This window comes from Delphinapterus leucas, chromosome 1, assembly GCF_059928025.1.
Source record: "Delphinapterus leucas isolate spDelLeu-1000000601 "Yukka" chromosome 1, BTC_Dleu_Yukka2, whole genome shotgun sequence".
NCBI lineage: Eukaryota > Metazoa > Chordata > Mammalia > Artiodactyla > Monodontidae > Delphinapterus > Delphinapterus leucas.
The window spans coordinates 168,393,510-168,409,726 of record NC_143129.1 but is presented as its reverse complement, the minus strand read 5'-3'; the positions used below and the strand labels follow the sequence as shown (position 1 = coordinate 168,409,726).

Below are 16,217 nucleotides of genomic sequence, written 5' to 3'. Positions count from 1 at the left end.
AAATAAATTTGACTTGAATTGCCATAGACTGCTGTGAAAATAGAACACATGATGAAAATACAGAAAACACAGCATTATAAGAACTTTTTTTTCCCCATTTTTACTGTTTAAAGAAAGCCTGGCACAAGAAGGTGCTCAATAAATGTTTGCACAAGTTTTGACCTTTTATTTGGTAGACCTGGGATTTTGGTGTAGACTATAAAAGCTGTTGATGTATGGAAACGGTAACAGGAGGAGTGTGTAGAATTCAATTTTGCAAGGCAAACTGGTGGTTTTCTAAACAGAGAAAGAACTGAACTTGACCCTTAGTAACACCTGAAAAGTATGAAAAACCAAATAGGATTTTCTCATTGGTCCCAAATCAGGGTAGAATCTTTTCTGTACCAAACTTGTGTTAACTCTTAAACTCCGGGATTAAGCCCTTTTTCCTTTCCCTCCCTCCATAATAGTTGGTAATTACCTCCTGTAGATTCTTGGAGTTGGTCTGAGTTCTCTAGACATTTCTTAAAATGTATAAGAATCCCCAGGAGAGCAAGGAATCTAGGCATTTTCCTCCTGATTTTTCCCACTTCTCCCCTTCCCCAGGACCAGAGGAATTATCCTTGATAGATTGGGGGTGGCTAGAGGCCATCACTGGACTTAATGCCTTCAGATTGAGCAAGTTACCTGATTGTTCAACCTTAAATCATGATTTGTTACAGAATCTGATATCTTGGGCATTATTCATGGTGAAAGGAAATTCACCCTTAATATTACCCATTAATAGATATTGCTTTCATATTAAATGTATTCACTTTCTAATGTATTAGATATGAATTTGTAGCCCTGACCCTTTTGCTACCCAAAATGTGGTCCACGGAGCAGAAGCATTGGTATCACCTGGAGTTTGTAAGAGATGCAGAATCTCAGGCCCCACCCCAGATCTGCTTAGTCAGAATCTACACTTTAACCACATCCCCAAATGGTTTGTATGCATGTTGAAGTTTGAGAAGCACTGGTTATACTGGTTTATATCTCTGTCTTGGCTGTGCACTGTGGAGCTTAAAGAAACAAACAAACAATCTCCTGATACCCAGAATCTCTGAAGATGGACCCAGGGATCAGTCACGTTTAAAGGTCCCCAGCTGATTCCGATGTGCACTGAAAGGTTGAAGCTCTGAGTTAGAGGCAGTTTGAATGCATGATTGATGCCTAACTCCTGGCATAGTGAACTGAGAGCCTCCATTTCTTTCAGCTCAGTCAAAGGCCCACTGTGGCTGAACTACTTGCCAGGAAGATTCTGAGGTTTAATGAATACGTGGAGGTAACAGATGCTCATGATTATGACCGGCGAGCTGACAAACCTTGGACCAAACTGACCCCTGCTGACAAGGTGTCTGTCGTCTGTCTGTCTTTCTTTATTTGAAGGGTACAAGACATTAACTAGAAGGGGGAACCATAACAAAATTTCTACTTCTCGTATAATGTTAAATATCTAAGGTACAAAATACCAAGATGTACCAACCAAAACTTTATACTAATGACTTCACCACCACCACCAAAACTGAAACAGAAGAAAATCCCTGCTACATCACAGAGTACAAAAATCTGGAAATACAACACATTTTTAAACAGTGGTTATGTTTGGTTGGAGGGAGTTTGGATGGTATATTTTAGTAATTACCCATATTTCACTTTTATAGCAGGAAAAGCACTTTTACATGCTGTGGAAACTATAAAAAATACAATATCTCTTTGGAGGTCTTCAAGTGTTTCGATTTAACTGGAGATTTCAGGTTTATTATGAGATGAAGGGTATCAGGAAAGGCGATATGCATCAGGCTCAGAGCTTCACTCAATGTGTTGACCTGGCTTCCTCCCTCCCTCTGGGTTGCCTTCCGGGGGTCTCAGTCACTCACAGAGTTAAGCACAGTAGAGACTAGATGGCAGATACACTGCTGTACTCTAGCAGACAGAAGATGCTGAAGCGTTTTTGTTTCTACTCTGCAGGCCGCCATAAGAAAAGAATTAAATGAATTTAAAAGCTCAGAGATGGAAGTTCATGAGGAGAGCAAACATTTTACACGGTAAGACCCAAATACTGTGAGCTAAGTAGAGCTCCACCAAAAAGCAAATGTAGCAGAGTTGTTCAGCTAGGAAGAACTCTAATGACATAGTTAAAAGAACAACACTCAGTGTTAACTGCAAGAAGACTACGTTAAGAGAAACAGATGAGAACTAAGAGGCATAGTTCATGCCTTATTGAGTATGGCATTTTATGTATATTATCTTATTTAATCCTTGCAGCAAACATACCAGGTGTGTTCATATCCCCATTTTCTTGATGAGGAAGTAGACTCAAAAAGGTTAAGTAACGTGCTTGACTTGCACAACCAGGATGTGGGGAAAGGAATGAAAGACTAAAAGCCACTGGGTGCTCTCTTCTCTGCACTTCACTGTCCCAGGTTATGGATGAGGAACTGTTGCTGAGCTAGACAACAGCCTGCCCTCTCTGGTTTCAGTCCTTTCTAGCACACTTGATCTTACCAATTTAGTGTATAAACATCATGAAACAAGCCAAGAAGCATTTTGATTTGGAATTACTGTTGTGATTAAGGACCCAGCCCATACCTAAAGACTCAGCGAGCCACAAATGGAATCAGTGAAAGTATCTAGGTGACTCCCAGAACATTTATAAAAGGAGGCTAAATGAAAGAAGTTATAATGACAATTGCAGTTTGCTGTTAAAAAAAAAAAAAAAGGAAGAAGCAAAATTGGAAATAAAATATTGTTAAACATTTTTTCGATCACAGTACAGACAAATGGTTATTTTAACTACAGAATTTTTTTGTACTGAACTCTGACAGGATTAGAGAAGGCAGATTCTTTGAACAATAGTAACACCATTCAGGGTGCTGTAATATGAACTCAAATAACAAACCATACTTGCCAGCAAGGAGATTATAGTCTAATCCAGGAAGAGACCTATGTACCACTGTGTACAATCAATATGATAAATGCCTTAGTCATTCTGAGGCCTGAATCTGTCAGGTTTCGTATCCCAACTCCACCATTTCCTGGCTATGTCAGTGTTAGCTATTTTTTTTAAATCAATTTATTTATTTGTTTGTTTGTTTATTTATGGCTGCGTTGGGTCTTCGTTGCTGCACGCGGGCTTTCTCTAGTTGCAGTGAGCGGGGGCTACTCTTCGTCGTGGTGCGTGGGCTTCTTATTGCAGTGGCTTCTCTTGTTACAGAACACGGGCTCTAGGCGCACAGGCTTCAGTAGTTGTGGCACATGGGCTCAGTAGTTGTGGCATGTGGGCTCAGTAGTTGTGGCTTTCAGGCTGTAGAGCACAGGCTCAGTAATTGTGGCGCATGAGCTTAGTTGCTCTGCGGCATGTGGGATCTTCCAGGACCAGGGCTCGAACCCGTGTCCCCTGTATTGGCAGGCAGATTCTTAACCACTGCGCCACCAGGGAAGTCCGGTGTTAGCTCTTTTTATTAGTAGTAGTATTAGTAGTAAAGTACCATATTGAGCAACAATACAAGAAAGAAGGTGACATTTAGGCTGCATCTTAAATTATGTAAAATAATTTATTTGGACAGGAAGGAAGGAAGGAACATTGTAAGCAGAACTGCCAGCTTTAGCAAGACTTTGGGAGGCAGGAAAATGCGTGCTCTGAGTAATAGGACATGTAGCTGGAGCAGAGGATGGATGGGGGCAGCATGGTGAAGGTGAGACTAGCAAGAAGGGTTACAGTCGTGTTCTGAAGAGCTTTGACTCATGCTAGGATATTGGAACCATTGGAGTTCTGTGTATTTGGGGAAAAGCCCTGGTGGAACTGTGGAAGGTGATTTGGAAGAATGACGAGACCAGCAGCAGGGAGACCAATTAGGAAGCAACTAAAATAGAGTGAGCATGCTGCTAGCTCAGACCAGGGAAGATAGGTTTGAAAGACATTTCAAGCATAGAATCAACAAGATTTGGCAATCTGTTGATTCCAAGGATGAACTAAAGGAAGTAATCAAAATGACTCCTTAGATTTCCAATGTGATTTTTGAAGACTGTTTAGTTAATAAGGAGTTCAGGCAAACAGTTTAGGACATTTATTCGGTGAATATTCAGCACCCACTACCTGATAGATACAGTGCTAGGTGCTTGGGATATAGCAGAGAACAAGATAAAGTCCCTGTCCTCAGGGAGCTTTTATTCTAAAAGAGGAAGGCAGACAGTGAACAAACTAGAAAGTCAATTATATATGTTGAGTCTGATGAGCCTGTGACACATGGAGGGGGAGCTGCCTAGAAGACAGTTGGATATTCAGCCTAGAGTCCAGGGAGAAACGCAAGGTATAAAGATTCAAATTTACGAAAAAAGATAGTAGTTCTTAAGGAGAAAAGTGTTTTGTATTTAAAGGGTGGACAGAGGAAAATGAACCAGGAAAACATTGAGGAAAAGCAATTGAAAAAGAGGGAAAACTAGGGAAAAGATAGTGTTACAGAAGTCAAAAGAAGAGAGTTTCCAGAAGGAAGGAAGAGGATCAGGAGTATCGGCTGCTACAGAAACGTTAGGTAGGATTAGAGTGGAGGACAGGTGGCTTTTTCAGTTGGAACATTCATTTCATTACTTTTAAGATAATACAGTTGACCTGTGAACAAGGCAGGAGTTGGGGCTCCCACAACCCTCTGAACAGTTGAAAATCCACATATAATTTATAGCTCCCCTCCATATATGTGGCACCTTGGTATCCATGGTTCCACTTCCTACACAGGCTATTCAGTCATGTAGTTCTGTGGTATTTACTATTGAAAAAACTCCACGTACAATTGGACTCGCACAGTTCTAACCCTTGTTGTTCAAGGGTCAATTGTAATAGCAAAGAAATCTACGATATTTCGTAACTCGGCTCTTTTTGATCATCCGTTTTAGCTACCACCGTCCATGATGCTGAAGTTTGAGAGAGGATCTAAGCAACCCCCTAAAACAGGGCTGCCTTGCTGCTTCAGTCTCCAGAGCGACATGGAGGGAACTTCAGCACTTCTCAGCGCAGCCAGAATTGAGTCCTCTGGGATATAGTTCTGGGGTGAACAGCACTTCTGTGAATGTAGCATTTCACTGGAATGGATTCTCATACGCTGCCTTGGGCAAAGCTCAACACTTTGTCAGTGCTTTTGAACCTTTTAATATTGCAGCGTACCTGAGGGCTCTTCCCTCACCAGCCACCAATGTTCTGAGTCACTTGCAGGTTCCAGGGTTTATTGGCTGCACCTCACCCTCACCCACGATGACTGCCTGTGCTGAGGCACAGTTTGCACGATTAGGCTTACCTGCCCTGTCCTGTTGTGAGAGCCACCTGTGTAGGCGCTGAATTCTAGCCATCACATCTAGTTGGTGGTGGGGGAAACCTTCTGGAGGCCCCCAACCTTCTGGAAAAAGTGGCCCCCACCTCCAGGGGAAGCCTTCATACCACACTGGCATGTCAGCTGAAAGCACTGCACTATACCTCTTCTGACACAGCAGGACAGTCCTCTTCAGGCAGTCCAGCCCAAGAGAAGCTCAGGATCTGACGTGTTCTTCCTTTTGGCACAAGTCATTCTGACTATTATCTGTAAAAAAAAAAGAAAGAAATCTTGAAGAAATGATGGGAACTTATGTTTTTCCTGTCTGTTAAACAGTCTGAGCTACAACCAGATTCCAAGTTGGGAAAATGAGAAAGCATATATGTTTTCTGTATATAAAAGCAAAACCAAAAAAGGCTTTTACATTGAGGCTAACTTGGCAGAAAACTGACTCATGGCTTAAATTTTATAGGCTATTGTACTTTTGTTGTACCAAATGATACCCTAACTCATTCTAACCAAGAGATGTGTTTTCCCCCATAAAGCAGAGTTGCAGCAACTCTGGGAGCACTTGTGTGCTGTCAGCCCCACACTTCCAGCCAGAACACACCAAGGTCCTGGGGATGTGGAGTGCTAGATAGAAAAAGGTCTTTGGAGAAGCAGTTAGGAGGGGCAAGATCATGATCCACTGCTCCTCTCTTTTCCTCAGTACTGTTTGCCTTCTCCTGCTATGTGCTTTGTCTTAACTCCCAGCACTGACCTTCCTGCTGACCCTCTCTGGGAGCTTCCACCTCACTCACTCACTCCTCTTCCAAGCTGTAGCCAGTGCAGCTGGTGCCTGGGCATCGACTCAGGCCCCACTCCTTTTTGTATGTGTCATATATGTTAATATGATTTCCTAAAACAGAAGATTCAGTTGCTTTCTTTGAATTTTTACTGAAAACCATACAGCCTTACTATTTCCCTCTAATTCCTGTACATTCTAAGTGGAAGGGAAAAAAATAGTTTCTACTTAACTGATGAATGTGGCTTTTTCCCTTTAATATTCAGAAAATTGTGGCTATCTTATAGATTTCTTCTGATTTCTTCTGCAGTCCATGTTGTTCTGTATGTGATCTTTAAGTGGATTTTTCTCTTTTCCTCCTTTCATGTCCATGTAAGATTTGCTGAACAATCAGAATATCAGGTTAAAACAAAGCTAAAGTGACCTTAAAAGGTAGTATCTTCCCTCCATATGGGGAATAGGGAGGTATTTGGATTTCTCAGTAAACGTCAAGTGCTTTATGGCTGTGGAGATACACTGGGCCCACATCTCCTTCAAATTCATTAACATTTGGTATGACCAAGGGAAGATAAGTGACAATTCTACAAAGTTGTTAGAGGTCTGTATATAAGGTGGCCACCCATTAAGTGTTAACTTCTTCTAACCTTTCTGTCTTGTTGTTTTGGAAACTATTTGGCTTATGCCAGCATCCTCTGTGGCTTCAGATGACATTTTTCAAACCCCTTTCACCGCCTTCCTTTCCCTTAATGTGCCAAGCTTGAAACAGGATTTGATTTCCTGAGCTACTTGTCTGCTTTCTATGTGCCACCAAGGAATCTAGTTCATCTTTCATCTCATTCATGTTCTTTTGAAGCAAGATACTTTGGGAGTCAAGTCTTTCAGGTGTTTATATAAATATATATATAAAGAGGATTTTGTGTTCTCTTTCCGTGTAAGTAACAATTCACAATCATAATGTAAAGAAGAAATAAAAGCCTGTTGTATTGTACTTCAAGATGCTTCCCTGATGTACAGAATCTCCTTGTAAAATAAATAATTGCATTGTAAATCAGTCTTCCTATCAATATTAATTATTAATGTATTTTAGAATTAAAAAAAGTTATACTATTCTGGTATGTAGTGTTTATTTTTTATGTTCTACCTCACTCCAAATGATTTAAGGTTGCTTAAAAATGCTCCCTAAGGGACTTCCCTGGCAGTCCAGTGGTTAAGACTCCATGCTCCCAATGCAGGGGGCATGGTTCAATCCCTGGCGGGGGAACTAAGATCCTGCAAGCTGCACAGCGTGGCAAAAAAAAAAAAAAATCCCTAAGATATTGCTAGACACCCTAAATGAGAAGTAGATGAGGGGGAAAAATTATAGTAAGAACATTAAATGTAACCAGAGATGAAGGTCAGTGATGTTTGTGTCTGTCTGTACAGAACTGTGGAAAAAGAATAAGCTGCAGAAGGGAAAGCCAACTGCGAACCCCACACTGTGTAGCAGGTGCAGCTCTAGGTTTTATTAATCCCACCTAGACTGGGAGGTAAGTGAAAGTACACCCATTTTACCAGTGAAGAACTTGAGAGATGAAGTTACCTCCCCAAAATCAAAGATAATTATGTAATCACTCTTTACATATATTCAAGGAAAAGCAATTACATCCTAATCAGTTGTCCCTGCAAGGACTTACTGTGTCTGGACCACATATAATTAGACCTCAGGCTGACATCACAATAGGACAGATCGTAGCTTATGTACTCCTCTCTGGCAAGCAGCCCAGTTTCATTCGAGGTGGCCCCACCAATGACTCACTTTGTACTTGCCACTTCAGAGACTGGCCTTGATTTTGTACCACCCTTTACCAAGGGTTAAGGGAAACCATGAGTCAGAACTGCTCATGCCATTGGCCTCCACCTGCTCCCATATTTTCCTTCTACTAGCCCTCCAAAGAGGCCTCAAACTGCCATTACCCTTTTGAGGTCACGCATTGTTTCTAGAAGAGTATTTTGAAGGTACACGTTGCCCAGTGTTTGCTGAAACAATGAATTTAGCGTCCATAAGGATTTTGGTTACTGTACCCCAGGAGAGAGAGGACTACAATTGCAGAGAAGGGGTTTGGAAAACCACCATCAGAAAGGGCAAGTCCAGTGGATATTGAATGGGAGGGGGTGGGATAGGAAGTCTACTTATAAAAGTTGAGAATGTACAACAAAAGCCAGGTGCTGAAACCAAAACACAGCCTAAACCACTGTTTCAATTCCATCTGTAAGAGGCGTGAAGGGAAGAGAAGGAAACACCAGCAGCCTGGACCGCTTGCTCCACGTTTCTCCTCTGTGGGTACCATTAATTTCTTCCCCCAAGAATTTTTGCCTCCTTCATAAAGCATAGAGGTCATATGACAGGAACAAACACCCTCAACTTCTCTGCATCTGGTACTGAGGAGACACACACACACCATTAATTCATTTATTTGATCAGCGTGTATCTCCTTCCTGCCCCACCAAGAAAAACAACCTTCCCCTGTTGCTCTGTCACCTACTTTTCCCATACTCCCTTCACATAATCTATTCTAACATTAACTTAAATTCCTGTACAGTCCAATCAGTTGAACTAAATGAGTGACAGAGGAAAAAGAACCAGTGCAGATGTAAACATTGCATTGACATTGACATTCGTGTAGGACCTCTGGTCCATACATGCTGTTTTCCATTTCTAAAGCCATGTTCACTAAACTCATTAAAATACAAACTAAAACCAAAATAAAATGGCTTTCCCTGAGGTTACCAGTGTCTTCTTGGTTAACTGCCACATCCAAGGCCTGTTTTCAGCTCGAAACGTATCCGACTACTCTGCAGCATGTGATGCTCTGGGCCACGTTCTAATCCTCAAAACTTCTTTGGCTTCTCAGACACCACTCACTCTCCTGGTTCTCCTCTGATCATGCTTCCTCTGTCCCCCGGCTTCTTCCCTGACCACCATTTAAATGTTGGGTTTTCATGTCCTCTCATCACTTTCCCTGCTCTTCCAACATGACTTCAGTCACCACTCTTATTCTGACAACTTCTACATCTTTATTTACAACTCGGATTTCTTGCTTGGAGTCCAACCCTATATCCAATTACCCTGTAGACATATATACACCCACATGTTCCCAAGGTACGCACCTCCAGGCTTCCTTTTCAAGGGAGTGCTGAGAGAGGGGTCGCAATGAGTGAGACTTCAGCAGCGTTTGCACCAGTTCACAATTCAATAAACAGTGAGGTTAACAACAACAAAAAACTTATATTCACCTCCTATGCAGACATTACTCACTACCCCTACCACCTACTTTCTCAGTTATCAGAGTTAGAGACCACAATATGTTCAGCATCCCAAATCTGAAACTTTGATATTATCTGCAAGTTTCTCTCTTACCTCGCAGGTCCAGTAGGACAATAAAGTCTGTACATTCTCTACCTCAGAAATGTCTCTCAATTCCTTTATCTCCTCTTGCCTTGTTTACCATTCAAGTTCAAAGCCAACATAATTTGGGCTTCCCTGGCAGTGGGCAGTGGTTGAGAGTCCGCCTGCCGATGCAGGGGACACGGGTTCGTGCCCCGGTCCGGGAAGATCCCACATGACACGGAGGGGCTGGGCCCGTGAGCCGTGGCCGCTGAGCCTGCGCGTCCGGAGCCTGTGCTCCGCAACGGGACAGGCCACAACAGTGAGAGACCCGCGTACCGAAAAAAAAAAAAAAAAAAGCCAACATAATTTAATGGGACTTTATAACCTCCAGTCTCTCCAATCTATCCTCCGACTTTGCCACTAGAGTTACCTTTCTAAAATGCAGAGATAGGGACTTCCCTGGCGGTCCAGTAGTTAAGACTCCGCACTTCCACTGCAGGGGCACAGGTTCAATCCCTGGTCTGGGAACTAAGATCCCACATGCCCTGTGGCACAGCCAAAAAAAGATAAAATGCAAAGATAGAGCAATCCTTTACTTCAAAACTATTGACCCCTAGTTACCAGCAGGATAAAATTTAAACTTTGTCTGGACCACAAGATACTTTGTATTCAGCTCTTGCCTATTTCTCAGGCTCATGAAAAGCCCAGGCAGTTCTCCCTTTGATGTTCCTAATCAAGCTGACCTCCCACCCTTCCCGGGAGACCACAGGCCTGCTAGTTTCCTCACTTGGAACGCTGTCATCGTCCACACTCCACCCTTTTACTATTCCTTCAAGTTTTAGCTCAGATTTTAACTCCCCAGGAAAACCCTCTCAGCCTTTAGCCAATTGTTCAGTTGCTCTGTCCTCAGAATACAGTATTCATGCCACACAGAGCTTATCAAGTAGTAGTATAATTTGCTGTCATGTCTATTTCCCCCACTGTGAGTGCTCAAGGACAGAAAAAGTGGTTCATCTCAATCCCCAGTGTCTAGCACAATGCCTAGAAAATTAAGTCATATTCACTAAGTAAATGTTGAATGAGTGATTGAAAGGCAACTGAATACTCGTAATATCACCAGAAAAGTAGCAGAATTATTTGTCTCTCTTCCTCTAAACTACTGGTTCTCAAACATTTTTGTTTCGTGACCCCTTCATAATTTAAAAAATTACTCAGAACCCCAAAAAACTTTCTATCTGTTGGTGATATCTATTGATACTTACTGTACTAAGATTAAAACTGAGAAAAAATTTTAAATATTTATGATACATTTCAAAATAATAATCCATTACAGGTTAATTAACAATATATTTGTATGAAAAATAACTATTTTCCAAAAATAGAGAAGAGTGGCATTGTTTTACATTTTTTGCAAATCTCTTTACTGTCTGGTTTAATTGAAGGCAACTCAGTTCTCATATCTGCTCTTGCATTCAACCTGTAACTATACGGTGTTTTGGTTTAAGTAAATGAAGAAAATCCAGTCCCACACAAGATATATAGTTGGTAAAGATGTCAGCCATTCTTTCAAATAAAACAGTATTCCATGAAAAACGTGGCTTTTTCAGCTCACAACTCAAACAATGTCATAAGTGCTTTTCCTGCAGATCAGCTTTTCACACGCAGCATAAATGCTCTATGTGTACTTCTCACTTTGTCACATAGAATATTAAAAAGACAGATACTCAGGACTTCCCTGGTGGCGCAGTGGTTAAGAATCCGCCTACCAATGCAGGGGACACGGGTTCGAGCCCTGGTCTGGGAAGATCCCACATGCCGCGGAGCAATTAAGCCCGTGTGCCACAACTACTGAGCCTGCGCTCTAGAGCCCGTGAGCCACAGCTACTGAGCCCACACACCTAGAGCCTGTGCTCCACAACAAGAGAAGCCACCGCAATGAGAAGCCCGCACACCACAACGAAGAGTAGCCCCTGCTCACCACAACTAGAGAAAGCCCGTGCATAGCAACGAAGACCCAACACAGCCAAATAACTAAATAATAAAAGACAGATACTTAAAAGGCAAGAATTAGTAAAATTAATGATTTTTACTTCTTCATCAAGGACGTCCTTCGGTGAAACTGACTTTTTTTTTAATTTTAAATTTGTGTTGATGAAGAATACAATGACCACCAGTACAGTTTGGTGACAGGGCTTTGAAGCAAACTAAGACACCAGCAGTTTAACCCACAATTTCATTTTACATCAGTGTAGACTCAACATAGTGAAGGAGGCAGAAAAAGTCTAAGTATTATTATGAAATAGTTTTGACCTCATGAACCCCCAAAAGAGTTTCAGGGACCCCACAGTTGGCCAACTACACTTAGAGAACCACTGCTCTGGGCCTGTTTCGCATCTTAAAACCTGGGTAATAGGGCTTCCCTGGTTGCGCAGTGGTTAAGAATCTGCCTGCCAATTCAGGGGATACAGGTTCGAGTCCTGGTCCGGGAAGATCCCACATGCCGCAGAGCAACTAAGCCTGTGCACCGCAACTACTAAGCCTGCGCTCTAGAGCCCACGAGCCACAACTACTGAAGCCCGTGAACCTAGAGCCCGTGCTCCACAACAAGAGAAGCCACCGCAGTGAGAACCCCGTGCACCACAATGAAGAGTAGCCCCCACTCGCCACAACTAGAGAAAGCCTGCGCGCAGCAAGGAATACCCAACACAGCCAAAAATAAGTGCAAGAAAGAAAGAAAATGCATGCTATTAAAAAAAAATTTTTTTAGCTGGGTAATAATACCAATGTCTTAGAATTGCTGTGATGGTAAATAATGTATTTAAAGCACCCAGCATAAAATCTTATAGGAAGAACACCATAAATGTTTCTACTCGTTATAGCAGAGCTGTGATGGCTCTACGTCAATTTATCTAACATTTATTCGGAATTCTATCGCATTTGCAATATTTCACATGTAACATTTATCTTCAGGATTCTTTGCTTGCCTTCTTTATATTAGGTGTCTATATGTGTTAAAATACACGTAACATAAAATCTACCAGTTTAACCATTTTTAAGTGTACAGTTTAGTACTTCCGACTTATTTGCCAACGCCATTTATCAAATGTTTATTTCACACGTAACAGGGTAGATTCACTCCCTTTTGAGACTGCATTTCTCTAGATGCCTTTTTCTTTTTGTTTTTTTTTTCAGACAAGGCTTAAATGCCTTTTCTATTCAGAACACTTATTAATCCAAAGGTTTTTTGACTTTATTTAACGGCTTATCCTCCAGATTGGTGAACTGATCGTAGAGCCGTAAATACCCGATCCAGCACTTACCCATCAACCTAAATACTTCAAAACCTCTCTGTAACTTGCACTTTCAAGGTCCCGCGCGAAGTCTCTAGTATCGCGAGATGCCTCTACGCCAGGTAGGGGTGGGGCTTAACCTGCGGTGGAGTCCCAGCACCCTTAGCGAATTTCTAACTCCCTAACTGCGCATGACGCGGCGCAGGCGCAGTAGAGATTTCTTGACTTCGAGGGCTTCAGAAGGTATAAATACCGATGCCTTGAGACCGTTTGGTCTTTTCGGGGAAGGCTCTTGTCATCCTCGTCGGGTGCTAGGTGAGTGTGATTAGATGCCTGCTTCTTCAGCGTTTTGTCTGGTACTGGGTCCGCAACTCAGCCTTTTCTTTGGGGATCACACTATTTAGAATGATTCCGAATCTTCGGCGTCCATGGTGACTACCCTTTCTCGCAAAAATAGGGCCGGGTCGGGTGTGGGCGGGGGAGGCCTCGCCGGCCGCGGGTCTTGGCCGTAACCAAGGGTCGCTAGCGCGGGAATTCCCTGGCGTGCAGGGCGCGACCCTCCGTCTCCACAAGCTAAGTGCGCGGCGCCCGCCCTCATTTCCTGTTGCGCCATTATGTTGCTTCCTAGGAGGCGGGTTAGCGTCTTCAGTGGAGTTGAATGCAGGCCATTTTGTTCCCGATTCGGGTTATTCTTAATTCTGGTGCCGTTTATTTTTTGGGGGGGGGGGCAATTTTTTTATTTCAGGCGATCGGGTTAAAGGTAGGAGCCTTTACTGGCGTCATAACGGCTGTTATTTGCTGTTCTGATGTGTCTGCTTGTTAGTCTTGCGCTCAACTCTTGTTGACACTGGGGTGATTGGGATCTAGTCCCTTATAGTATTCCTGCGAAGTAGCTATCAACTTGGTGAAGTTAATTTTTAAAGTATAGTGACCAACGTGGATACCCCGGGAGGTCACTCTGCCCGGGCTCTGTCCTGGTGGCGTAGGGGAGCATAGGGCTCTGCCCCATGATGTACAGTCCCTTTCCACAACGTTGGAGATGAAGCCGGGCCTTGAGTCTGCGCCTGCATATTCCTACAGCTTCTCAGAGTCCTGTGGACAATGACTGAGGAGACAAACCATGCAGGAAACAGCTCTCTAGAGCAGCATATCTGAATCTAGGTTGATCCGAAGTGAATGAAAAATTTGTTTTAATCAGTTTGGGTGTACTGCTGGATTAAAGCTTTTACCTGCTTTGTTTTGCAGCATTTGTTTGGGATTCCAAATAATTTGATTCAGGGTAAGTAAATCTACGAATTCCTTTTGACCTATCAGTGTTTGCCTGCCAACATTTTGCATAAGACATTTGATCATTTTGAGCTCACTTCCATTTCATGAAGATGCTGCCGTTCAATGCATCTAGATATTTTGCTACTTTTTTTTGTAGGCATGTTGACAGTTTCTTAGATGTATGCTCATATTCCAGGAAGATGGCTTTTTAAAGTTTATCTTCACATCTTTAATACTCACGATAGAGGAGAGATTTCTGTTTTGCAAATGGAACAATTTTGAATGACTTAACCAAAGACAGCAAAGCTGTCACATGAGCCATGTAATGTGTGTACCCTCTCGATCTTTCCAGGGCAACTAAGGGTTTGGTTTCTTGTACAGTTCCCTTCTGTGATGTGGGGGGTTAAGTTGCGCCAGCATATGCAGAGCGTATGTCTACAATGATGGTAACTATGATAGATAAAGCATAACTTTTGGAAGTTAGTAGAAACAGTTGCTAACCCTGGTGGACTTGAACTTCCCTCAAGTCTACATGTAGTATGGGATGAGGAGAAATAAAATGTCTTGAAAACAGGGGTACAGTGAGTCCTTTACATACAGACCTTAAGATGCGAACATGTGTGCACATGTCCAGTCACGTAAGTTAATTCAGGTGTCTGGTGTACATTGTCACATGCTTGCATCCTCTACAAGTGGTTTTGTTTTAGTATACTTTACAGTACTGTATGGAGTACAGTAGGACAGTATCTGTATTTTAAGCCCAGGATGTCTGGAAACAAGCATAAAAGCAGCAGTGACATAGGTGGTACTGCTGAAGAATGAAAGAGATTCATGATGCAGGAAGTGGTAAGGGGGTTTTCTTTATTTGAGGAGGCACTGTTAGTTTTTGAGGCAGAGGACCCGGATGTAGAATGGTACACGAAAGTTGCAGCAACCATTCAGAATGCAATGCAGTGCTACTGTGTCATCTGATGAGAAGAAGAGCTAGTACCCAGATATCACTGGATCGTTTTTTCAGGAGGGTAGATAAGAGTTGAATCCAGCAAGGGAAAGGGACCAGAACCTGTGCCATCGGTGTGAGGCATGAGTGAAATTGCAGCTTGCCCTCCATCTCCTGTTGCTAATGATCCTTCAGCTCTGCCATCTCCCTCCTCTCCCTCCAGTCAGTAACTCATGGCCTGTTCACTCGAGGCCAGCCCCTGTATGCTAGCTGTTGTACTTTTCAAGTTACTGTAAGATTTAAAATGTTTACTTTATTTCTTTGTGTTTGTTTTTTATGTATTTGTGTGAAAAGTATTATAAACCTATTACAGTACAGTACTATATAGTCAATCGTGTTAATTGGGTACCTAGGCTAACTTTGTTGTACTTTGTCCGCTCTCAGAACGAAACTTGTCTGTGTGGGAACTTACAGTAACTCTGTTCAGACATTCCAACGTGGATACCCCGGGAGGTCACTCCCCGGGCTCTGTCCTGGTGGCGTAGGGGAGCATAGGGCTCTGCCCCATGATGTACAGTCCCTTTCCACAACGTTGGAGATGAAGCTGGGCCTTGAGTCTGCGCCTGCATATTCCTACAGCTTCTCAGAGTCCTGTGGACGATGACTGAGGAGACAAACCATGCAGAGAGACATCTAGTATACCAAAATTTAAAAGTGAAATAAGATTGTTATGTATGAATCTCATTCTTTTTTTGTCCTTTTCATTCAGGAGAGAAGAGGAGCCTTGCCTGACTTGTGCAGTTAACAATGCTTTGGGGGCCCTTATTTGGCAGGGAGATTAGTAAAGTGAGTAACACACTATTTTTGGAAGATGAGCCTGGGCAATTTGAAAATGTTAAGTTTCGCACAATGTTTAACCCTGGAATTGCACCTTAAAAACCATTAGAGTAATAGTGTTCTGTTAACCAGGTGCCTTTTGAAATTTAGAAGGAATTCCAGAAGACACTTGTGTGGGCAGGTCTGTGGACAGTATAGTGACCTGGGAGTCCCAAGAGACCCTTTCAGGTTTCCTATGAGGTGGAAACTTGATGTACTGATACTAAGATCTTGGCCATTCTCAAGTAAACTGGATTTTCTTAAAAGTGGAAAGCAGGTGCCCATGAGAATCTACATGTCTTAATAAAGAGATCCATGTCAGTTTCTGATGTACTCGGGTGAATTACAATAAAGGTGACTATATACATAA

General features: G+C 42.5%; 1 protein-coding gene and 2 non-coding genes across 14 annotated transcripts in view; all 3 read left to right on the top strand.

Annotated features, from left to right (window-relative positions):
- Positions 1-16,217, top strand: part of PHACTR4 (phosphatase and actin regulator 4) — a 127,506-nt gene extending 111,289 nt beyond the window's left edge. For 7 of the 12 annotated variants that reach the window (XM_022551735.2, XM_089897728.1, XM_089897757.1 and 4 more), the window contains 3 exons: positions 1,235-1,372; positions 1,990-2,066; positions 4,912-16,217. In XM_022551735.2, coding sequence (XP_022407443.1) covers positions 1,235-1,372; positions 1,990-2,066; positions 4,912-4,927 — 231 coding nt within the window. In that variant the 3' untranslated portion in view covers positions 4,928-16,217. The remainder of the gene's footprint in view (positions 1-1,234; positions 1,373-1,989; positions 2,067-4,911) is intronic. The other 5 variants (XR_016388076.1, XR_016388077.1, XR_016388071.1 and 2 more) reach the window with 5 other exon arrangements.
- On the top strand, positions 13,694-13,897 carry LOC115803893 (small nucleolar RNA SNORA73 family). Its single transcript, XR_004024693.1, has one exon. It is a non-coding gene; the product is annotated as a small nucleolar RNA SNORA73 family (small nucleolar RNA).
- On the top strand, positions 15,464-15,666 carry LOC115803895 (small nucleolar RNA SNORA73 family). Its single transcript, XR_004024695.1, has one exon. It is a non-coding gene; the product is annotated as a small nucleolar RNA SNORA73 family (small nucleolar RNA).